Source organism: Leucopleurus acutus (genome assembly GCF_964270905.1).
Source record: "Leucopleurus acutus genome assembly, chromosome: 13".
NCBI lineage: Eukaryota > Metazoa > Chordata > Mammalia > Artiodactyla > Delphinidae > Leucopleurus > Leucopleurus acutus.
Window position 1 is genome coordinate 55,754,434 of NC_139155.1, and position 24,764 is coordinate 55,779,197.

General features: G+C 40.5%; 1 protein-coding gene and 1 pseudogene across 2 annotated transcripts in view; both read right to left on the minus strand.

Moving 5' to 3' along the window:
• MYOM1 (myomesin 1) overlaps positions 1 to 24,764 on the minus strand; it is a 161,178-nt gene that overhangs the window by 88,523 nt on the left and 47,891 nt on the right. The window contains exons 7-13 of the mRNA XM_082852834.1: positions 23,243 to 23,471; positions 22,434 to 22,591; positions 11,544 to 11,636; positions 9,522 to 9,610; positions 9,347 to 9,409; positions 5,584 to 5,748; positions 3,368 to 3,529 (exon numbers count right to left, since the gene is read on the minus strand). Coding sequence (XP_082708960.1) covers positions 3,368 to 3,529; positions 5,584 to 5,748; positions 9,347 to 9,409; positions 9,522 to 9,610; positions 11,544 to 11,636; positions 22,434 to 22,591; positions 23,243 to 23,471 — 959 coding nt within the window. The remainder of the gene's footprint in view (positions 1 to 3,367; positions 3,530 to 5,583; positions 5,749 to 9,346; positions 9,410 to 9,521; positions 9,611 to 11,543; positions 11,637 to 22,433; positions 22,592 to 23,242; positions 23,472 to 24,764) is intronic.
• On the minus strand, positions 12,852 to 14,306 carry LOC309970306 (BTB/POZ domain-containing protein 10-like; annotated as a pseudogene). The gene has a single exon. The product of its transcript is annotated as a BTB/POZ domain-containing protein 10-like (transcript).

The window sequence follows — 24,764 nt, forward strand, 5'->3', positions numbered from 1 at the left end:
GCTATCTACCCAAGAGAAGTGAAAACCTAGGTCCATGAATAGGAACACAAATGTTCATAGCAGCATTATTCGTAGCAGTCAGAGAGTGGAAACAATCCAACTGTCCATCAACTGGTGAATGGACACACAAAATGAGGCATATCCATACAGTGCAATATTAGTCAGCAATAAAAAGGAACAAAGTACCAACATAAAAACCTCAAAACATAGGCTCAATGAAAAAAGACAAAAGTAGAAGATCACATATTATATCCAGAAATGTTCAGAAAAGACAGTTTATAGAGGCAGGGAGTAGATTAGTGGCTGTCTGGGGGCTAGACTGGGGATGGGAGTGGGGAAGGGGCACAAGAAGTCTCTTTGGGGTGAAGGGGATGTACTAAGCTGGATTGTAGATGGTGGGTGCACAGCTCTGAATATTCTGAAAAGCACTGTCCACTTAGCATGGTTGACTCTTATGGTGTGTAATTATATCTCAATAAAGATTTTTTTAAAAGAATCTAAAATATATCATTTAAAATAAACTTACAGGGGAAATCTTTTTCTAAAAGTTAAATTCACAACTCGATTTCTGAAATTTGTCTTTGCAATTTTGTCTTCCCCATGAATCTTTTCAATCTTCTCACATCAATATCTGATACATTTTAGAATCTTCCCTTATTTGTGGATATGAAAACTGGCTTAATGATAAATTTCAATCCCTTCCCCCTGTCTGTGGTTGGTCATCTGAAGTCTGGCCTCAACCTGCAGAGAGCCACGACTCTGGAGGTGGGCACTGAGAAATGTTGCTGAGGAAACCCTGGACTGTGTCAGAGTTCCCAGAAAAAGTCCACAAAGGGAATTCTCAAGACATAACTTAAGTGTTTCTTGAGTCATCAGAGATACTCTTTGGTTCAGGTCAGACAGAGCAGAGGCAAAGACTCTGTTTGCTTTCAGTTATCATCTGGCCAGGTCTATCCAGGTGCTTTGTTTAAACAAACATACTTGCTGATAACTTCCAGGGTGTCCATTTTTACTGCAACTGACCCAGAGGGCTACCCCTCTTTTCCCCTCACAAGATCCAATTTTTCCCAAATGCTTTTGTGCAAGAGGAAGTCTGCCCCATTTATCAGCTGGCATAGATATTCGTGCATCTTTATCAGTTGCGAACCTGTAGCAGAATTCAATGATCATTTGTTATTGTTCAGTACTGGTGTGGTATATAGACTGCTGTCTCTCCCCAGTATCCATTTCTCCTGTTTCCTTTTAGTACCAGAACCCCTGAGCTTCTGCAGGTAACATGTTGCCCAGCTTCCCTCCCTGTGGATGTGTGGTAGAGTGTTCACCATGCAGAAGTGATGTGTGCGTCCCTGCATCTCTGCCCTTCCCACAGGCTGGAACAGGAACACAGGACAGCACCACGGGGGCAGTGGAGCAACAACATAGATGGGAGCCAGGACTCTGAATGACTGAGTTGAGCAGAACCACCTGGACCACCTTCCTACCTCTGGATTGATGGACATAAGACAGAAATAAACTTTTTTAAAAAATTTCATTTCAGCAGCTTAACCTATTCCCTAATTAAAATCCTGGGTTAGCCATCAGAAGGCCTGTATCCTAGTCCCACTTCTGCTTCTAACTGTGAGGCTTTTGGTAAATCATGTTACTTTCCTGAGCTTTAGTTTTTGCATCTTAAAATTAAGGGGAGGAATTTCCCTGGTGGCGCAGTGGTTAAGAACCCGCCTGCCAATGCAGGGGACATGGGTTTGAGCCCTGGTCCGGGAAGATCCCACATGCTGCAGAGCAAATAAGCCTGTGCGCCACAACTACTGAGGCTGTGTGGCACAATTACTGAAGCCCGCGCGCCTAGAGCCCGTGCTCTGCAACAAGAGAATCCACTGCAATGAGAAGCCCATGCACCGCAATGAAGAGTAGCCCCCACTCACTGAAACTAGAGAAAGCCCGCGCACAGCAACGAAGACCCAATGCAGCCAAAAATAAAAAAGTAAATAAATAAATTTATTAAAAAAAAATTAAGGGGAATCCTAACATTTTTGTGTGCCTTAGACTCCTTTGGCAAAGTGGTAAAGAAAACCTAGAGGGCCCTTCTCAGAACAATGTTTTTAAATGCATAAAGTAAAATAAAATACATGAGCTTACCAAAGAAACTAATTATACTGAAGTACAGTTATAATCACAGACCCCTTGGGAGTCTGTGGACCCCAGTTAAGGACACCTACATGACCTCTAAATTTCCACCCTCATCAAAACACCTAGGAGTTTATGGTTCTATTTAATGCACAAGAGATAAAAAATTAGCAAGTCTACTTGTATTGTTTATGTGTTTATTTTCTGTATATTGTGACGTTTTGACATCTTAAAAGCCTTTCTGGGTGGGGAGAGATTTTCTGCCCCCATCTCTGGGGGCTAGCCAATTTTAACCCGTCCAGAGCTCACCTCCTCCATCTGGCCCATGTACCCCAGGAGGAAATATTCCTCTGCCTTAATCATCTCAGCACCAGGGACCAGACAACTAAGCACGACCCCTGTAGCTTAGGGTCTGCTGAAGTTGTTCACACCAGCCAATCCTGAACTGTTTACCCCACCCTGCCATGCCTTTTCCACGGGAACTCCAATACAGACTGCGGTCTAAGCTCTCCCTCTGCCTCTTCTGCCTCCTGACCAACCAGTAGTGCCTTTGCTTCCCCATGTGGCCCTGGGTGGTTCTCTAGCACCTATGAGTATAATACACTCTTTTCCTGAGCCCCTCCTCTGTCTCCTCGTGTGGCCACACCTGACTGACCATCACGTAAAAGAACACAGAGCACTGCCTTTGTGGCCTGGAAGTGTTCATCGTCTTCCAGATGTGCTAGTATCTCATGTAGAAATAACATTCCCACTTGTACATGTCTGACCTGTTAGAGACATGGCTGAGAAAAGAAAGACTCCTAAAACCAACAGTTATAGTTTGTCTTAAGGATTCAGTTGTAGCATCTTGTTTCCTAGTTCATTAAAACTAAAGCTATAAAGAAAAGGCCTAGAATGAAGTAATAAATTTGCTCTCCAAAACAGATATTCAAGAGTGAGTCCCCATCACTCTTTTATTGTAGCTTCTTCAAACTGAGATGGCTTTTTGCATCACTAGGATCTAGCCTCTCTACTCAGACACCTACAGAGCACTGCTCTGGAGGCTCATTGAAGATGAGGAAAGTACTGACACTAGTGACAGTAACATAGTCTGGAAACTGGTCACCTTCCATTCCAACTGGTGCCTTCAGGGTTAAATTTTTACATTGGCTCTTTCATCTTTACCAAAAATATGTTTGGATAGATTGACATGGCCTCGGTGTTTTAAATATTCTCAGATGTTCTGCTTTTTGCTAGGTCTTACCTCGAACAAAGACGTAAGCGCTGTATTGTTCATAATATTCTCCCATTCGTACGTGGATTGTGTAGAGACCTTCATCTTCCTTGTTGAGATGAGAAAATGTTAGTGTTGCCCGATCTCCACTCCAGTGTGTTTGCACCCATTTTGATGGAGAAACAGGAGCCCCTGGGGAACAAAAGTAAGCAAATTAACTGATTTCTTTCTCTATTACTCTCTTCTTCCTCCTTCCCCTCCACTCTTCCCTCCCCCCAATTCTCTTTCTCTCCTCTTCTTCTATATTGAAAGCTATCTGAATATTAGAGGACGTCTGTAGGGCTTTGAGTCATTCTGCCATGTTTATATTGGTTAAAATGTTAGAGCAGAAGTGAGGGGACCAGGGCCAGATACATAATCTGCAGGGCCCAGTGCAAAATGAAATTACAAGACCCCTTGCTCAAAAAGCAGAGGAAAAAAACACAGTCAACGTACTAAAATATAAGGCTTTGTCCTCTAAAAATAGTTTATTACTTATAAAACATAATAGGGTAATACAAATTGCAAAAACTAATATTTTCATGCCATAATTTTACATACAAAAATAATACTTTATTAATGTGATACGTTGATTGATAATACGATATTTTTTACTTAATTTTCTGCAAATTCAGTTATTTTTAGTAACTTCATTTTAAATTGATATAACTGAAAGCAACATCAGTTACTCTTTGCAAATGCAAGATCATAAATTAGTTTTGATTTTTTTAATTTTAAGAAGGATCTTTCTGCTGATGCAACTATTAATGCAGCTGTTAGGAGTATTACATAGTCATAGTAATATACAGCTTTATACGTTATAGTATTATATGGTTATGGTGCTATAAAGTTAACATTGGGTTAATCTTATGATAAACTATTTCAAAATATAAATTTTAGTACTCTAGAGCTGACGATTCTTTTTTTTTTTTAAACATCTTTATTGGAGTATAATTGCTTTACAATGGTGTGTTAGTTTCTGCTTTATAACAAAGTGAATCAGAGCTGACAATTCTTGAGGAACAATTTTTTCTAAAAAGATTTAACTCTTTATACAAATAGTTTCATGTAAGTCTGAATTTAATTTTAAATGTAAATTTACATAATTGCATCCTAATGTTTTCTCTTACATGTCCTGTAACTTGTGGTCATACAAGAAACTGAAAATGACTTCATGATATGTATATAATTCAAATGCCTGTTTATGCATTCTCTCACTGTATCTTTGATTATGAGGAAAATTTAATTTAAAAATTATCTTTCTTGTTAATAACTGCTTCATCCAAAGTTTCATATGAAAATAGTGTTCTTTTTCATTGAATGTGACAATCTTTAAACTTAATTTTTATTTCCAAGCCTGTGAATGTTTGCTTTGCAATGTTGTGGCAGTTTTCATAACCAGAGAGTCTAAACTCTGAAGAATACTAACTGCCTTATGTGCCTTACTGCAATGTCTATGTACATGCTTTTATTCTATAATATCTTACGGACAAAGTTTACTGCGTGATTGCTGGCAGTTCCTGTCACGGTGCTCAGGCGAGGAAGCTCATATCTGTGCAGATGCCACAAATATGCATTCTGGGGGCGGATGGGCAATCTTGGCTCCCACGGTGGGCGCCCACACTGCCCCACGTGGGACCCCTCTTCTCCTCTAGGGCCACGCCGTCCAGCAATGTTGCTGCTGCTGCTGCTGCCATGACTGGTTTCACTCTGGGCCCAGGTCCTGGTCTCAGCCATGGTCTTGGGATGGCCCAGACTGCCCGGTGCCCACACATGCACTGAAGTTCAGGCCAACTGCATGGTGAGCATGCTGACCACCACCCACCGTGCCTGGGGACCAATGGGCCTGCTCCATAGTCCCATTGGACTTCACTGGACTCCGCTTTATTTTACCAAATAAAATTAACTTACAAAATGGATATACATCCACCTTGCAAAATGAGAATACAATTTTTTGTAATCCTTTCCCTATATTACTTGGTGATAAGAAATTATAATCTCCACAAATATATTGCGAAAGTTCTGCTACTCTGATATATGTATAAAAGCTTTTGTAACATCCAAAAGGTTATGTCCTCTAACGTTCAGATTCTGCCAGCTCTGATAAAGAGAACTGCAGTCTTATGGACATTCATGCTCTGGGGCCAAGCCTGGGCTGTGACCGTCTCCAAATAAGAACCTAGTGAGAATTCATTAGTAAGGCTCACCATTTCGGTACCACTGGATCTCCGGCTGGAAATGTTTAATTTCAGGAGTGATAACTACACGGCAGCCTAGACTCAACGTCTCGCCTTCTCTCCCGAAAGACACATCAAACTTGTCATCAAAGTGGATCTCAAACTTGGACGCATAACCGTAAGGGGTCACAGCAACTGGGCACAACAAAAACAAACATCAGTAATTTACTTTTTGTCATCAAAGAGACACAAGCATTTTAATAAGCACAGGCAGAAAGCAATCACAACAAACCTATCAAGTGACTTATCTGGGCAAAAATTAAGTCTTATAAAAGAAGTATGTAGCATATTCACATATATCATTATATTGAAATGGAAATTCTGTGTATGGAAATTCTTGCTTCATTGGTCAGATAAGCTAAATGCTTATTTTTACTATTATAATTAATAGAATTTAAAAGGTCAGGTTTAACGCCTTACATAAAATGTAAATGAACACCACATTTAGCTTCGACTTAAATATAGCTGCAATATATGCACATTAAAATGTTAGATTCTGAGTTCGTTTAAACTTTACTGCTTGTACTCTTGCAACAAATAGCCATATCGATTTCTCATAAAAATAGAGTTTTTTAGTAAGTGGCTTCAGCTTCTTGGATGATCTGGGTTAAAAAAATACAAGAAATATCAATGGGAGAAAACAAAGTTTAAAATACCATTCTTAGAAATATCTTATTTATAGATCGAGTCAATACCTGCACCATAAACTCTCCTAGGTTTTATTTTCTCTTTTCTCAAAGGAAAGGGCCTGGGAAAATAATGACTATTTTTTGATGGCTTCCTGCATGCCAGGAACTTCACATTTGACATGTCATCTAATCCTTGCAAAAACTCCATGGCATAGTTACTAGTTTTTCCTCTCTTTCAGGTGGGGATATAGAAGTTCACAAATATATATAGCTAATGCAAAGGTTTCAAAGGCATCATGTGTGAAACTGAAATTCAAATGTATAACTGCCCAACTCTAAAACTTAGGCCCTTTTTCTCCTATTTCAATTCTCTTCCTAAGACCTCTTCGAATTAATTTGAAAATGCAAGCTAACATTTATTGAGTTCACCTTGTGCCAAGTATTGTTCCAAGTGTTTAATATCTATCAACTCAATTAAGTCTCATAATAACCCTATCAGGTAAGTACCATTATTATTCCCATGTTATCGATGAGAAAACAGCAGCACAAGGAGACTAAATAACTGCCCATATGCACCCTGCAGACCCAGGATTTACACTGGCAGGCTGTTTCCAGAGTCTGTGCTCTCAACCAATACACGGGGTTGACTTGACTTTGTGTGTCCCCAGGCAACCACTCACCAACAGGGAAATGACTTCTCTTTGAAGTGTGTGTCCCATCTGCCCCATTTTTATATGATGATGTCCCACTGAGATCAAAACGCAAAACAACTTGAACAGATCTTGTTTATTTGGAAGTGGGGCTGGTTCCAAAGCTGCCTCAGGGAGTAGAGATAAGGGTTATAGGGAGGGCCTGGTTTAGGTCAGGGGTTGGCATATCTGTGAGCCAACTCTGGATTGCCTCCTGTTTTGTACCATGAAGAATGGTTTTTAAATTTTTTAATGGCTGAAAAAAATCAAAAGAAGGATAATATATTGTGACATGGGAGAAGTCATAGGAAATTCAAATTTCAGTGTTCATAAATAAGGTTTTATCTGGATACAGCCATGCTCATTCATCTATCTATTGCTGATGGCTGCTTTTGTGTTACAGTGATAGAGTGGAATAGTTGTGACACAGACCCACACAGCCTAAACTATTTACAATCTAGTCCTTTACAGAAAATGTTTGCCAATCCCTGGTTTAGAATATGGTTGGTATTAGAAAGACCAGGTTACAAGTCGCTATTCTACCATTATGCGTGGTCTTGACCCATGACTTAATCTCTCTAAATTGTTTCCTCATCTGCATAGCACAGATAAAAAGGCACCCAGTTCATAAGCTTTGGAGAGCATTAAATGAATCAATGCATATAAAAAAATGTCCTAGGGGACTTCCCCAGAGGTTCAGTGGTTAAGACTCTGAGCTTCCACTGCAGGGGCATGGGTTCGATCCCTGGTCAGGGAACTAAGGTCCCACATGCCGCACGGAGCAACCAAAAAAAACAAAACAAAACTGCAAATCACCAGTAAAGCTGGCGGTGCTGTCTCCCAGCTCAAAAAAAAAAAAAAGTCCTAGTACGGAGTCTGGCACAACTGATCAATACATATTAACTACTAGAGCAGAACCAAGGGCACCTAAACTGATACCTGGCACACGGTAGATGTTCAATAAATACTAGTTGAATTAATGAATAAGAGCCCTCCGTTCTCTATGTTGGGAACAACTGCACTCAGTTCAGAAGCCAGAGGAGGCTCTGAAAGATTAAGAAGTCAGAGAGGTTAGATTGAGCTGGGCTTTCAGACTTTGGCTTGATGGAGAAGAGGGGAATGGAAAAAACATGGATGATGATATAAAAGTGGGACTAAACAGGATACGTGTGGAGGATTGTAGAACGACCAATAGGGCAATCTTGGGGACATTGGGGATAAGTCATAGTTTCAAATTTCCCAGTTATTCTATCTCAATATAAATCAAATGATAGAGAAGGACATGATTTGGGATATGTTCCTTCTTCACTCTCACCCATCATCCCCTCTTGCCCAGGGGATTGATACCAATGATTACAATTTAGAATATTAAAATTAGGAGGCATTCCATGAAGTCGATGGAGTAGGTCATCTATAGACATCAAACTAACTAGTTAGGTGAAAAATTGAACCATGGGAAAGTATTTTCATCAACCATTTTTAAAATTACCACTTATTTTTTAATGTTTGGAAAATAAGAAGTTCGGGCTTGACTACTGTTTTCAGTCTGAACAGTGTAAGCATCCAATTACTTGAACAACAATAAGGATTTTACTTTTATTGCCACCCATGAAAAGAAGTTCTGATATAGATGAAATGATTGAAGTTCACAAATTTACAAATTACTATGGATCAGAATATTGTTAATAATTTGTTATTAAACAACATTTAGACCTCATTAAATTGCATTTCATAAATTAATGTATTTATTCATTCATCATCAAATACTACTCTACATCAGGTGCTGGGTTTAAAGATAAAAGGTCCAGCCTTGCCTTCAAGTGTCTCATGGGTCAGTGGGAGAGAACAGTTAACAGTGTCCAGTGAGATAGATGCTCTTATGAAGGTGCCACAGCTTCACTGGGGGCACCAAACCCTGAGTGGGTGGGGCCTGGGGTGGCAGTGGGGTCAGACATGGATTTCTCAAGGAGTTGATACTGAACTAGATATTTAAAAATGAGTAAAACTGCTCTGATATAGTCCAGACTGTGTGTCTGTGTGTCTGTGTGTCTGTGTGTGTGTGTGTGTGTGTGTGTGTGTGTGTGTGTGTGGTTAAATCACTCTGCACAGATTTGTATAATGATCTTTCTCAATTTAAACACAGAAAGACTTAAAAGCATTTTAAATGCTTTTAAGACTTAAAACCATTTTTAGCCTGTCACATCTGGGCATTAATAAGACCAGAACAAAGCAATTATATGCAGAAAGAGAATATAGTAACCAAAGAATCTGAAAAAATAAAACCAATCACAGGTAGCATTACACACATACTAGCATATATTATAATATAGACTATATATTTATTTCAGCATTATGGAATAGCTTATTATGCAGTATTGTACAGAGATGACACAGCAAATATACTTTTAAACTTACAGCTGAGGGGCAAGGTGGAGGCCCCCGCATGGAAGCGAGTCTCATCAAACTCTCCCTTATATCCTAGAAGAGAAAGCAGAAAAGCATGCCAACTGTTCCTTGACTTTATTTTTTAGCAGTGAGAATAAATTTTTTTTAAAATACACTTTGAATAAAACAAGTTCAGCAAACCTACTCTTTACCACAACCGAAGCATATGCTGAAAGCTCTCCTTTAACATTCATCGCCGAGGCCCGGTACTGAGCGGTGTCTTCAAAATCACATCTGAAAGAACGGATGGAAATGAGTGCCCAGTGCAGTGACACTCCTGGTACAGTCGTCACTCAGCATCCGCGAGGGATTGGTTCCAGGACCCCCATGGATATTAAAATCCGTGGATGCTCAAGTCCCTTAAGTAAAATGGTGTAAAATAGTCGGCCCTCAGTATCTGCGGGTTCCGCCTCCTCAGATACGGAAGGCCGATGTAATTGCTAGCTGTTTCATCAAGGATCTCTTTGCTAACAAGCCACAGGGCAAACCACTGACTGACACATAGCTCTTTGGCACTCCTGATAAAGCTACTCTCTCTGACCCAGCACCCTGTGGTGTGTTATACAGGCCAACAGATCTATCTACCAACAGCTATAGTCCACCGTGACCCTAGCCTGGGTTCATTTAAAATGTCCCCCCCCAAAAAAGTCAACAAAGTGTCAAGCATATAAATTACAGTGTGAACAGTGTGATGAAAAATTGTTCTAAGGTTGTATCAGGAGCAGAAAACGTCCAGCCATGTACCTTTGGAGAAGGTAACACCCTGAACACCTTGGGGCCTCCCTCAGGGTGGGTTTCAGTCTGGGGGGCTACAGGGTGATGAAAAGACAAAGAAATAGCCTCTCCTTATAGACGCCCACAGACTCCCTGAGCCACAAAACGGATCCCGGTTAGTCTAATGTGCTCTAGCCTCAAAGTACAAATAAGTTATTTAACTTTCAGTCCTCCTAAGGTTCAGGCCCACAGAACAACGCAAGAAGTGCCATTTGGAAGTTCCTCTAAGTTATAATGCAGATTGGGATGCTGTTAATGGAGTAGAGAGAGAAGGACCTCACACAGAGATGAACAGGCTAAGATTTCAAAGAAGGCTGTTCTGTGTCTTCTCACTGCCAGTGTTCGTGCTCTTCATTGTTCCTCTGGGTTTAGTTTCATTTGCAATATCTTAATTCTTGTTGAAATCTACAGACATCAATAGAACCCCAGGAGGGTCAATACAGTTGCCTTTCCCATAGCTATTTAATTATAAAGCAACCACATAGCTCACTGCCGCCTCAGTAGAATCTCCGACTGGCAGAATGGATGTAACTTTAGGAAGGGGTCAATGCTTGGCAAAAGCCCCAGAGTCCCAGGGTTCTTTCTGCTTGAAGCCCAGCATCACCTGTGTCAACTGCTCTGACCTGAGAAGGCTATGAATCTCTTGAGATCAGAATGACGTAATTTATTTTTACTTTGACATCTCAGCATGTCATGGTTTTATTTGAACCGAAAATGCTGGCAGCTTGTTTAACTTTTCCATCCACATAACTAGGCTTGGATTTCAAAACCACATTAGGAGACACGATAAACCTTTGAAAACTTGGAAATTTTGATATGGATTCTGCTTTCAAATTTTGCTTTTGATTTTGCTTTATAAACATCCCAATGTCAGGCTCTGCGTCCATCTACAGGCTGACAGGGTGGGCACATAGTTTCCCACAGTTCCTGGTGAGCTGAAGGAAAGAACAATTTCTCTAAGTACAGCTTACTTTCAATGTCACCCACCCCAAACTTCATTGGCCTTTACTGATTAAAGGCAAAAGTGTATAGTGATGGCATAGATTTGGAACTCTGAAAGGATAACTGAATATAAATGCCTATTTATGTAACTTATTTTCTTACTAATGTCTAAGAAAACCTCTCCAGTATATAAAAGGATAAATAGATACAAATGAATTTTTCCTCATCGTCTTTGACTAAATTCAAGTAAGATCACTTTGGGAGGTAACGTGGGCTTGGTAAGAGTGTCATGCTTATCGCTCTTCGGTGTGCACCAAGAAGCAACGTATGGGACTGTCCCCTATCCTGATTGCGCTGCATTGGGAGGAAAAGGGGACAGTCGTTAACTGGAGCGCAAATTGCCACCCTAAGCAACTGCTGGGCAACACACACAGACCCTGATGTCTCTTACGCGTTTATCTCCAGAGTGTGCATTCCATATCGGCTTTCGATAATATACTTTCCAGGGTTTGCATGGACGTCTATTGGCACCTGGTTTTTATACCTGTGAGACAATGGAAACAAGGTGAAGTAAGTTGAGGTGTAAATAGATTCATGATTAAAAGCAACACACACACCACTGTTGTTCTTGAAGGAACACCTGTAAACACAGCACTGAGGTCGGTAGTGGGGTCTGCTCAATAAATGCAAATAAAACACATTATAAATATTATAAAACTTCTTTTTCTTAACATTAAAACAATGGAATTTTATTTTGATGAAAAATGAGTTTACAATCATTTAGTAAATGAAGAGCAAACATTTCATTTTCCTATCCCATAACTCGAAAAAAATCATTAGTGAATAAATATCTGTGAACAGATTAAGGGTAAGGCAGACTGGATAATAAACCACCTGAAGTTCACATTCTCTGCATGCGACTCACTTGAAAAGGATGAAAACGGCACTGGAGATAACTGATAAGATATGGCCATTGAATCTCATCCTAATCATTCAAATAAGCCCAATGATACTCATTTTTTGCTCATCACGGGCAGCAAACTATACACATTTTACTGAAAGAATACTTTGATAGAAGCACTTATTTAGATTATATTGTGCATCACAATTATTAAAATGGCTTGAACAGTTCCACTCAACCACCATATATAAAGTGCAACTACATAATATTCTACATTTTATCTGGGGTGTGATGAATATCAATCTAGACTGAAAGTACCCCAGCTGCCAATTTCCACCACTTCTGAAAAGATCTAGATGTGTGAAAAAGGACTGTTCCCCCATACAAAGAACCAATTTCACAAACCTACTGGTAAACCAATACACTTATATAACTGGAACCTCAAGATGCTAGAATTGTAGTCATTTAAAAAAACATTCAGGGCTTCCCTGGTGGCTCAGTGGTTGAGTCCACCTGCCGATGCAGGGGACGCGGGTTCGTGCCCCGGTCCGGGAAGATCCCACATGCCGTGGAGTGGCTGGGCCCGTGAGCCATGGCCGCTGAGCCTGCGCGTCCGGAGCCTGTGCTCCGCAACGGGAGAGGCCACAACAGTGAGGGGCCCGCATACCACAAAAAAAACAACCAACCAACCAACCAAACAAAAAAACCATTCAGCCATCCAACCATTTTAAAAACCATGGTCTTTGAAAAAGTTTACACTGCAATATCCTAAACACTGTTCTGTGCATCTCACAATGAAGAGAGTGGCCTTGCAGTGCAGGATGAGGAGAGTGCAGCGTCATTGTGAAGAGTAGCACGCTATGGTTTCAAGGAACATTACCATCACAGCATCGGATTCTGTGCGTCAGGATCGAGGTCATTGTTGCTAGAAGGGGGATGGATAGGGAAAATATCGAGCTCATCCACTTGAGGAGTTGGGTGCATGACTACCAGCTGGTCCTGGGGAATGTCAGCTGCAGCTGCTGCAAGGTTGGTGATAGATTTACTTTTTACACACTGAAAGTCTACACACCACCGCTCTTTCCTTCTTCCTTCTCCCAAGACATTCGAATAAAGGGTCTTTGGACATAGTTGTAAATCACTCCTGGGCAGCCCCCAGGCCTTTTCTTTTACTTTTTTCTTTGTAGGTTGGACAACCTTTTATTCCCAATCTAATCTTCTTAAGACCCCTCTCCGTCAAAACTGATTTGGCCACAACTCTGTTTTCAATGTACTTGAAAAATCTATATAATTTTGTGCTATAAATAATTTGTGAATATTATTCTCCCATCTGTGGTGAATACTCTTCAACCCAATCAACCACATCATCACCTGTAAGCACCACTATGTGGCATTCATGGTCCCCACTCTGGGCACTAGCTACCATGAAAGGCAGAGTCATTTCTTCCAGGTAAAATTCGAACTGTCTACGGGCACCATCATTTGATAACTCATGCATTAGGGCACTGAGATCTCTACATTTAATAGTAGTATATTCAAAAGAGATACAAAGAGAGTCGCATGGTTCTCTCAGTTCAGGAATAGATATGCCATCGGGACAATGGATTATTCCTGTTTTATAGTAATCCAGAATAGCTGGAAACACAGTAGAGCCAATCCCCTCTGCCACCTCGTACGCTCCCTTCCCGCTGGGACATGTAGAGTTATGTTCCCTGCAGACCCAAACATCCTGCCCAGCACTGCGTAGGGCTGAGCAGTAAAAATGGATGGGGCTACAACAAATTTAGCGTTATCCACTATTAGTGTCACTCGTTCTGACGTTCTTATATTCCGACCTCCTTCTTTTGCATGTTCATACACAAACACCATTTCCCCAGATGTCTTACAGCTACCATCTGAACTTGACTGCCTACTGTTTCTGCTGCTGTTCCCAGCACTGCTCCTGGAACCATTTGGAGATGCTTTTTGAGGATGAGGACTGCTTGGACGAGAGGAACTGTGATCTTTTTCACGTTCAACATGGTGCTGTCGTGTTGAAGTAACATTTCTAATACAAGGAATGAGCTGAGATTCTGTTCTTTCGTGAGATGAATCTTGTGATCTGTCACTTGACCTTCGTCTATCTCTTGATCTCTCGTTGAGAGAGATCAAGTCACCATGTAGACTCATTTTGGTGTGGGCAACAACTCCTTTGGCAACATGTGGGGGAGTACTTGAATGTTTATAAAGTTTACGATGTCTACTATTCAATTTCCAATCCCAGTTCTCTGGATCACTGGAGTTACTGTCAAAAGGATGAGGCCATCCTGCCATCCCACTTCAAGCTTCCTCACATTGCTGCTCTGAAAGCACACATGTAGCACCCATAACCTGTAGTCCCCCTTGAGTGTCCAGGCACAGGCCTGGGCTGGCGACACCTCCGCTTCCTCCCCAGCTGGATCCCTCCGGAGGTGTCTGTGGCCGCGGATGCTCTGGTGGCTGCGGCTACAAGAGCCTCCCCAACGGGTTGCAGGCCGGCTCCCAGGCTGCTTCTCGCCTAAAACTTCTTGACGAATGTGCTTTCCTCTCCTCCATTACAAAAATTACGTTCAAGAAGTTGGCCATTCACAGCAATGTGGTTGAATCTTGCATGTGTAATGTCGAGTGAAAAGAGCCAGACACAAAAGAGTATAATGATTGCTTTTATGTAAAGTAGAAAACCAGAAAAGATTAATTAATGCTTCTAGAAGTCAGGAGAGTGATCCCCCCGGAGCGGGGCAGGGGGGATTAAGGAGACATCCTGGGCGCTGAAATTGCTTGGTTTCTTGATTTAGGTGCTGGTTACCTGCGTGTATGCAGTCTACAAAAATTCATCAGAGTTCTACATTTATATGGGATACGCACTTTTTAATGTGCATATGATACTTCAATAGAAGATCTAAAAAAAAAGAAAACAAAAACTTGCCTATTGTTGACACAACAGAGAGGAAGGCTTTGAGTGTTTTTTTTGTTGGCTGTCTGTGTAGGATGAAAGCAAAACATTCTTCCCACTAACATTCTTGCATGTTGTTCAAAACCTTGTCATTGCATTGAAAGCTCATTATATTTGTTTTACTCTTTTGTGAGTAAGCATAGCTCTCCTCTTGGAAGAACTTAAAATATCAATCATGAAAGAAAACTACTGACAAATAGGAGCTGAACGATTCCCTTTCTCTGACTGGCCATCCTTGGTGAAGCCTCTCAGCCATGAGAGGCTGGCGCTCCACGGAGGGGCCCCTCCTGAGACACTGTCTCCTGAGTCTGCAAGGGGCACCTTCTTCACCACGTCCTCAGGCTCTCAGTAGCCAGTGGCTATGGTGCTGGACCAGGCTTTTCTGCTTAAGCCATTTTCTGTCCCAAAGAGGAGCTGGACTTCATTTGATTCCCTTTAGGACACCCCACTTCACTTGTGCAGACATCGCAAATAACGCTAGTAACCATAACGGACACAGAGTGTTTACTGTGAGCCAGGCAAGTGCTTTAAATTCAATCCTCACAACAACCGCACGAGATGGTACTACTTTTAACATAGTAAAGTAGTAGCATTTTCCAGAGGAAGAAACCCAGGCATGGAGAGGTTAAGTGTCTTGCTCCGGCTCTCACGGCTAGAACAGCAGATCTGGGATTTGCACCCAGGCAGTCTGGCTCCTGACAACATGGGATGCTTCCACTTTCCAGCTGTTCTCTATTTAGCTGCATTTTATTTCTTCAGATTTCTGGACATGGTTATAAGGAGGTTTTGGAGCAGGGAAAGTTGTGGAAAGGGAGAGAAAGAAAGGAAATAATCTTCAGCCAGTCCCTACCTCTTCCCAGCTTGTACACTCATACACACACACACACACACACACACACTCACACACACACACACACACGTGCATCCTATGTCCCTAAAATGCATCATTTTTTATACTTTAAAAAATGTACCATTCTCCTTCTCCACCTAGCAAAATCCCAACTCGTCCTTCAAGGCTCTGATCAAATGTCACTTCTTCAATAATCTCTCCCTTGAAATCCCGTACGATATCATTCCTGCCTGTCCGCATTGGTGTTACTTGGTTCAAATGGAAATATATAACATTTATCAAATTATGGTTGGACAAGTGTCACTTCTACTAAGGTGTGCGTGCCTTGAAGCTGGGGATTGTGTCTGATCCCTACTTACTTCTATTGCCACTCTCAAGGAAGTAGGCATCACAGGCAAATATTAGGCACTCAGTGTTTGCTAAATTGGATTGAACAGAGTTATCGGGTAACACCATAGATTTAACTGTGCTTCCTGATTTGGGGCCGAAGGAACGGAGTTCTGATAAATCCATCCTTCATGATATGGATAATTTAAAATAAGTGCATGTGAAGAAGGTGTGTTGAGGCTCTTTGTGTCCTGGTTCCCTAGGATGTGAAACGGCAGGGTGGACTGGCTTAGGAATCGCAGCTGCATAGCAGGTGTAGGGGCACAGCCTTCTGCCCCACCCTTGGGAGCCATCCCTAGCTGTTTCTGACAGCTCAGAAGCAGCCTCAGTTAGCTCTCTCCCCACAGGGCTCCAGGCAGAGAGGACTGTTTGATCAGAGATGGCATGTAAAAAGAAATCTGCGGCCGCTCCTAATCTGGAACATTCCTTGCTTTGATGAATGACAGGGTAGAACATGTTAATCAGCATGTTCTCCTGACTGAATTGGTTTAGGTCATTTCACACTTGACTCAGAAGCTCCCTCTTGCTCAGTTTTCTCCTTTGCTGTGGTGTTTTCAGTATTTCCTTCTAACATAAGAAGAGAAATATGACACCCAATTCTGTGTGGCAGGTGCTACTTGACCAAACAACTGAGTGACACTCTATTTGGCTTCTGACCAAAAATGTTGTTCATATTTCTATAAAGTTTGAATTAAAACAGCATTTGCAGCTCCCAGGCTTTCTTCACTTTCCTTGTCCTTCTGTCCAATCCAACTTAGCACCTCAATGCCTTCCCCCCATCCCCTGACCCCCAGCTAAACAGCCATGGCTTCTCTGTCTCTGTCTCTCTCTCTGTCTCTGTCTCTGTCTCTGTCTCTCTCTCTCTCTCTCTCTCACACACACACAAACACACACACACACTTTGAGAAGCTTCCATTCTCTCCACTGGAACGCCAATGTCAGTGTAAGAAGCATCTGTTTTAAAGCTGCAGACATGGATTAAATGAGGAAGTGATTCAATTCTATTCTCCAAGGAGTTCACCTAGCTAGGCGCTCAGGTTCAGAGTCATTTGCGATTGGCTGTCTTCACCATCAAGTCAGGGGAAGAAAGGAGGATTTGAGGCCTGCTCTGTATATGCTTCGCAGTTCGTTACTTCTGGAAAATGAAATTCCAAACTGGTCAGTCACCAGCTAACTTTGGAGAGTTAGCTACACCCTGGGGTTATTTGTCAGAGGGTTTCTGAAATTCCTGTGAACATTGAGCTGTACACCATTTTCCTTGTCATTTTCATGTAGAGTCTATGAACTAGTTAATGAGCTTCTGTTACAAGTATTTCTAGAATAATACTCTTTATGTATGTGTGTAAAATACACACTTAATTCCTCCAGACAAATGTCTGTTTGGACATTGGGCTGACTTTGATAAGAAGGGATTACAGTGAAAGCTCTTTGGCAGTGTAAAGCATGGTCAAACAAAAGGGCTTCACTCTAACTTTTCTCTATCAGCAAATAATGCCTGCCAAAATGATCTTTTCATGTTGAATGCCCCTACAAGTGTGGTTGCTACTTAAAATGCAATCCTACTGTTTTGAATAAATAGCTGTTACTTTAAAAACCAATTAGCTGAGAGAGAGCTATTCCATTAGCATAGAATTTGGACTTAAATAAATAAGAAAAATCTAACATAAAATCCCAAACCCTTATACCTGGGAAGTAATTATAAATAATTTTTAACTATTTTAAATGCAGGCTGTTTTCCTAAGATAATATGATAGTAATTGCTAAATTTAAATACATTGTGAATAACTCTAATCTTGTAAACAAATTCAATACATGATTCTATCATGGAATTTGTGAATTCACATAATTTGCAAAAATAGATTAAGGTGTTTCCAAATCTCTGGACTCTTCCTAAGATAGTACTATTTTATTCCCAGGTTTTGAACTCTTATCATGCTTAATGACAAATATGTTTGTCTATTTGACAGTGACTTCAGGGATAATGTGAAGAATTTCAAATATGTATTTTTAAGTGTCTTGCGTGAGGATCTAGCCCAGTAACCACATACACATCTGAAAACTTGGGTATTGAGTGACCATTAGATTAATACTAATCCTCAATAACACTAACACATTGCTCCAGGGAGTTTGTGTGAGTCTCCCTGCAGATTACAATCCAGGCTTCCATTGAAAAAACTGATTTAGACTCTGGGCTCGAAATGCAATTAAATCTGGCTCTTTTTTAAAAAAAGGAAGTGTAAAATTAATGCAATTCTCTCCTTCTCTTAAAGAGAACTTTTCTCCCTCATTTCACATAGTTTTTACAATTTGACTGGGCAATACAGGCATATGGTTCAAGGACCAGAAAATATCAGGGTGCCCAGGAAACATTCTCCTTCCTCAAACCTGTCTGCTTTCTGCCCAGCTCCTTCCCACAGCTAACTCTTCTCCTTAGATTCTTACATAGCCTTCCAGAGCTTCCTTATGCAAGTAATATGGATACAAACATAAATGTTTTTCCTCCCCTTTTAAACCAATATATAGCCTATTAAACAAGTTATTATATAAATATAGCCTATTAAGTAAAACAGCTTTGGTTTTTCACCACATATATATTTCTCCTTCTCTGTTGACAAGCCCTCCTCCAGGATGGCCTGCTTCACTGTGGTGGTGCAGCAGCGTCATCTACAGCTAACTTTTCTACTGGACGCAAAGCCCACAGGCTTCCTTCTGCTCGGAAAGTGAGCTCAGCGCCTCCACACCGGGCCCTGATGAATGATGGGCGCGCCTGTCAGTGAGCGCTCCCTGGCTACCCTCTAGATTCCATCCAGACGGATTTAGTCAGTACGCGGGGTTGGCCAAAGAGCAGCTGCTGTGTGTTGATATCATTTGTTAGACCTCAGGGGCTTCCATGACCTGAGGCTGCCCAGTGGAAACTTGGAACTGAACCCTCTTTGGAAAGGAGTCTGAGGGAGCCAGGTTCCAGGCACACATGCCTTCGAGAGCTAAAGGCTTCAAGCGGAGGCATCACAACTGCCCGCAGCAACATCACACACTTATTTCTGTACTTTCCCTTCTTCTATTCAGTAAGGTCATTCTCAATTATTTCTTTCATACTTATACTCAGTGTCAGGCCCAGGAAGCTGCAGCTGGGTACCAAAGAGGCATAAATGCCAGCAAATTAGTCACCACCAACCGTGGTTCTTGCTAGGTCGTGGATTCCCTGCTCATTGAGGGGAAGGATGCTCACTGAAGATGGCACACTCTGGACCAGCAGCTTGCAAAGTAAATTAGAGCTTCATTTCATGATTATTTTTAAAAAGGCAACGTACCCAGCAAGCTATAATCAATCCGACATGGAAGTTTACTCTCACAGATGGATTTACCTTGAAACCAGTGAAGCTCAAGTTTCAGGGTCTCTCATCAGCATGCGTCCCCACAAGGCTCTGTGCCTAATGCATATGACTTAACTTTATATTCTTTTTTGTAAAAGTGCTCCTCAAATTGTATAACTCTTATGCCCCACAAAACCTGGATCTGACCTTATTTATTGCCACAGCCAATTTTCAGTTATCTGCTAGCTGATTGTCCAAATTTCAGCTTTACCCAGGGGCAAATCTTGCTTGCTAAATAAGGTGAACTATTTTCTTAGTGGTCCACTGGTTCTTTTGTTTTCATATTTACTTCTCACTTGACTTGCAAGGCAACAGGACTTTCTGTGAAATGGTCTGATCCGTCCCTACTGGGAGAATTCTTGATACAGAATGGATTTGACTTCTCCAAGCACAAAAGGGGTCACGAGAACTAGAGAAGGTTTGTTCCAGTCAACGGACAGCCTCCCAAACAGCCTCCCAATCGTTCCTGAGACAAATCTTGCCTCTGTGCCTTTGTTTTTGATTCAAATGAACCCCTAGGCCATAAAATTCATACGTTAAGGAAATAAATACTTCAAAGCTAAAGGTGCAAGATTTGAGGGATCAATCATACTTCTTCTCAGCCCCATTAGTGAAGATAACAAAAAACTGACAGTATGGGCTTCCCTGGTGGCACAGTGGTTGAGAATCCACCTGCCAATGAAGGGGACACAGGTTCGAGCCCTGGTCCGGGAAGATCCCACATGCCACGGAGCAACTAAGCCCGTGCGCCACAACTACTGAGCCTGCGCTCTACAGCCCGCGAGCCACAACTACTGATCCCGTGTGCCACAACTACTGAAGCCCACGTGCCTAGAACCCGAGCTCTGCAACAAGAGAAGCCACCGCAATGAGAAGGCCGCGCACTGCAATGAAGAGTAGCCCCTGCTCGCCACAACTAGAGAAAGCCCGCACGCAGCAACAAAGACCCAACGCAGCCAAAAAAAAAAAAAACCAAAAACTGACAGTATTTCTATTTTCCAATTTGACTGGAGTTTTACGGGTTGACAATTTAGTCATCTCATATTTTTTCTGTGGCGTTTTAATATTTTTTGTTTGTTTTTTTTTAACATCAACATATTTACTCATTTGCTTATTTTTGTTTGTTTTTAAATCGCTCCTTTTTCAGCCCACAAAGCACTATGTAAGGAGTTTAATCTCTAACAGAATTAGAGCTCTGCCTTTGTAGAACCCTATTACTCTGGCTTAGTAACACCATCAGTGGTACATGGCATGTTTGTATTCTAGTTGCTGAGTATTTAACGGAATAAATAAATGCTTAAGAAATTAATATTTACCTCCTAGAGATTACTTTGTATTCTTTTGAAAATCATCTTTAACTCTGATGTTTAAAAATCAGGAAAACAGAGATAGGACACTGTGTAATAAATATATCTACTTAAGGACTCCAATGATTCGTTTATTGGTAGTACATTTTAATTCATGAAAGATGAGAATTTTTTTTACTCATCAAGTAATTTTTTTTTTTAAACATCTTTACTGGAGTATAATTGCTTTACAATGGTGTGTTAGTTTCTGCTTTATAACAAAGTGAATCTCAAGTAATATTTCTTGGAGCTAAAAATTTGTTATTCTTTACGTATTTCTATAGGAAAGTTTGGATTTTTTCTGAGGTGGGAAATAATCAGTTTTTTAAGAGGAAATGTCCCTTTGATAGGCCAATTTGTGCAACTCTATAGGTAGAGAGAAAGGTAGGCAAAGATGGACTGATTCCTAACTTACTATAGTATACTCTTATGCTTTTAAAGCTTGGAAATTGATTTTTTAAACTTCATTTTCATCTAAATATGTTCCTACATTTCTCATCTTTGTTTACTATAAATTATTTGCCTTGGTAATATAGAGCTGGCTTTGGTTTCATTCTCTGGTTTTCAAACTCAAGAACCCTAGAAAGAGTTTACATACAAGAAAAACTGTAAGTAAATCCAATATTACCACAGGCAGATTGATATCACGGGTGAATTTTTAAAAAACACAACTCACCACCTGCTCCTTAAGAATAACCTTAGCTAGCAGTTTATCTTGTCAGCCACCTCCATTATGCTAGCCAGGTGTCCAAAGAACATTAGAAATAACAGAAAAGAGAGGAAGAGACAGGCGCTCTTTGGGTGACAGTGTTATTCTATGAAGTGTTTATACTGTGACATAGGGCATATTTACCACCACTCCCGAGGATAAGGGAACTGCATGCAAAATACCCCTGTCGGAGAAGAAGACGGAAAACACCTTTTAAAACTGGCTCACAATCCTCTTCAGACTTCTGCTCTCTGTGGCAGACATTCATGCCGTATGATGGGAGAGTTCTGAGTTTAGGGATCACAAAGTCATTGACAATTGCAATAGGATATATAATGGACGGAAAAAAGGGGAGCTTATTCGTTATGGAACAAAAATTTCTTCAGGCCCCATAGTCGTAACAGCTCCCTCTATTTTTTGGCTTTAGAAAACACATTAAGACCTCCACTCATGTGAGGAGTAGAGATGGAGCCCTCTGGGTCTTAATTACGTTTAAAAAGGCAGTATCGCTTCTCATCACAAAATGATACCAAATAAATATGCTGACTAAATTTTAACACTTTATATAAGATAAAGATCCATTTGTATAATAGGATTATAAAGCATCATAATAAATCGTAATGGATGCAAGACTCTTCTTTCCTTCCATACATGTATTTTTTCTTCACTATTTAAAAAATCTACTCAAATTTGTAGATGCTTTCACTGACTCTTGCATATTCACAATGTCACATGTTTTCATAAGAGGTAAAATTAACTTTGAGTAATCGATTCTATGAGAAATTTTCATAACGATAGCATACCATGTGAGACGAGGTTCTGGCCAGCCGGCTACAGAGCAGTGTAATTTTACATTTTCTTTCTCCCAAACAGTGTGGGAACGAGGTTTAATGACAAATTCAGGAGCATGGAGAAGACTATCTTCATTCAACTTTTTATGATATGCCTCAGTTTCTTCTAACTGAAAAAAAAATCAACATATTATGAAATCAAAGTAACATGTGCTACAAAAATGTAATGTAGAAATCAAAATGATCATTTTTTTCATTTGCAGCCTTACTTTTGCATTCATTTCAAACGAATTCCCCTCACCCCTTTTGAAAACAGACACATCACTTAATTTTTAACATTGTAAGCCTGAGCAACATATTTTACTTCTCTAAGGTGGATTTCTTAAGGTTCTTCAAGAACTTTAATTTCTATAGAAACTAAAATTTCACAGAATTTAAATATTAAGTGTGTCTTTCTTTGACCTATACATTTTGATGTCTTTTTCCTTCTTTTGTTTCTCCGCAAGACCACATATTTCTTCATTTGAAGCTAATTAATCTATATTAACACACACATATACAATGTTACATGCATTTCTACTTTTTAAAATTAATATTTATTGGAGTATAGTTGATTTACAATGTTGTATTAGTTTCTGCTGTGCAGCAAAGTGAATCAGTTATACATATACATATATCCACTCTTTTTTAGATTCTATTCCCATATAGGCCATTACAGAGTATTGAGCAGAGTTCCCCCTGCTATACAGTAGGTCCTTACTAGTTATCTACTTTATACATAATGGTAGCATTTCTACTTTTGTAAGTTATCTTTTTTTTACCGTTTTTTTCAGTGACAGGTGTTCTGCCTTTTCTCGAATTGCAACTTTCCTCGACTTCTCAAAACCTTCCTCCTGGTGAAGCATGGACGTGGACTGTTCGGATACTGTGAACTGCTTGGCTGCCGTGACTCCTTCCTCTCTAGCAAGGAGATTCCTCTGGGCTATGTAAGCAGCAGCTTCTTTAATTCTTTCTTCTTCCGTGTCTGTAATTCCACTGACATGCACTTGGCTAAAATATAATAACAGCGAAATATGGATATTGCGGATGGCAGTGATGAGATAGCCCAAGTTTACCAAGTTCAAGGTGCCCGACCTCAGATGCTGTACACTGTGCCCAAAGAAAACCTGACATAGAAAGACCTGGTAAATAGGAGCTAACTCTTCACACATGGCAGTGATCTTCACCTTAACCAACAATGATAACCACAATAATACTACCTATTCCGGCTGTGGTGCCTTGACAAGTGCTTTTTACATACATTGTCTCATTTTTCCCCACAACAACCCTTTGAAGTAGACTGTACCCTCTCTACTTTAGAAATACGGCAACAAGACACGGAGAAGTTAGATAACTTGCCCAACGTCATTTCTTCGGTTTCCTTAGTGTGTTTAAATACGATTTAGTCTATAAAAAAAGATTAAGTTACGACTTCCTTCCAGAAAAGACGATATTGTGAAATGACAGACAGTTGTGTGGCTGTGATTCTGATTTTCGACCATGTGCTTGATCTGGATTCTGTAACTCAGATGATGTAATGCATTGCCCAGAGGTGCTGCACGCAGAAATAAGTTGTACATTTACGTGAGATCCTTAAGCCTAGTGGGTTTCCTTTCCATGATAATAAAGGTTGTGTGTGTGTATCTACATATTTAATATGACAGCCTTACTTTGTGCTTACACACAGCCCTGTTGTAAAGAAATGATCAAACTCACAGCTGAAGTGTCGATGCTGACAAAAGTGACTTGTTTTTACTCATAATTGATGATGATGATGGCAAGTGAGTGGTTACATCCCAAAGTGCTGTGCCTAATATAGTAGTTTATGATAGAATTTGTGCTGTGATTTAGTAATGTTTAAAATATTTGGATTATTTTAAAACTCCTTCAATACCTTTGTTGTCAATCCTATTACATGTTTCAGTGAGGAGTATGTTGATTATATTGAAGATTCTCTCAAAATTGAGTCTCCTGAGACCTCTTAAGACAGAATTGTACATTTGTTTTCCTTATAAGAAAAATTACTTCAAACTTCAAGCAAACACTGCCATTGTGTTTGCAAGTCCCTGGCACCTGAATCTATATAGTTTGCTGACGAGTAGGACGCAACATTTGCACAAGTTTGGAATTTCTCATGGAATATTACTAAAACATCTGGTAGACAAATTAGTCCGCCTTGCGTTTTACTCAACTTAACGAGTAAATTTTAATTTCTTTTCCCTTCTCTCTATCTCTCCAAATATTAAAAAGTAGTCTCTACCAAGGAAGTTATCTGCTATAATTTAGGGGGAGAAAAAGGAAGAT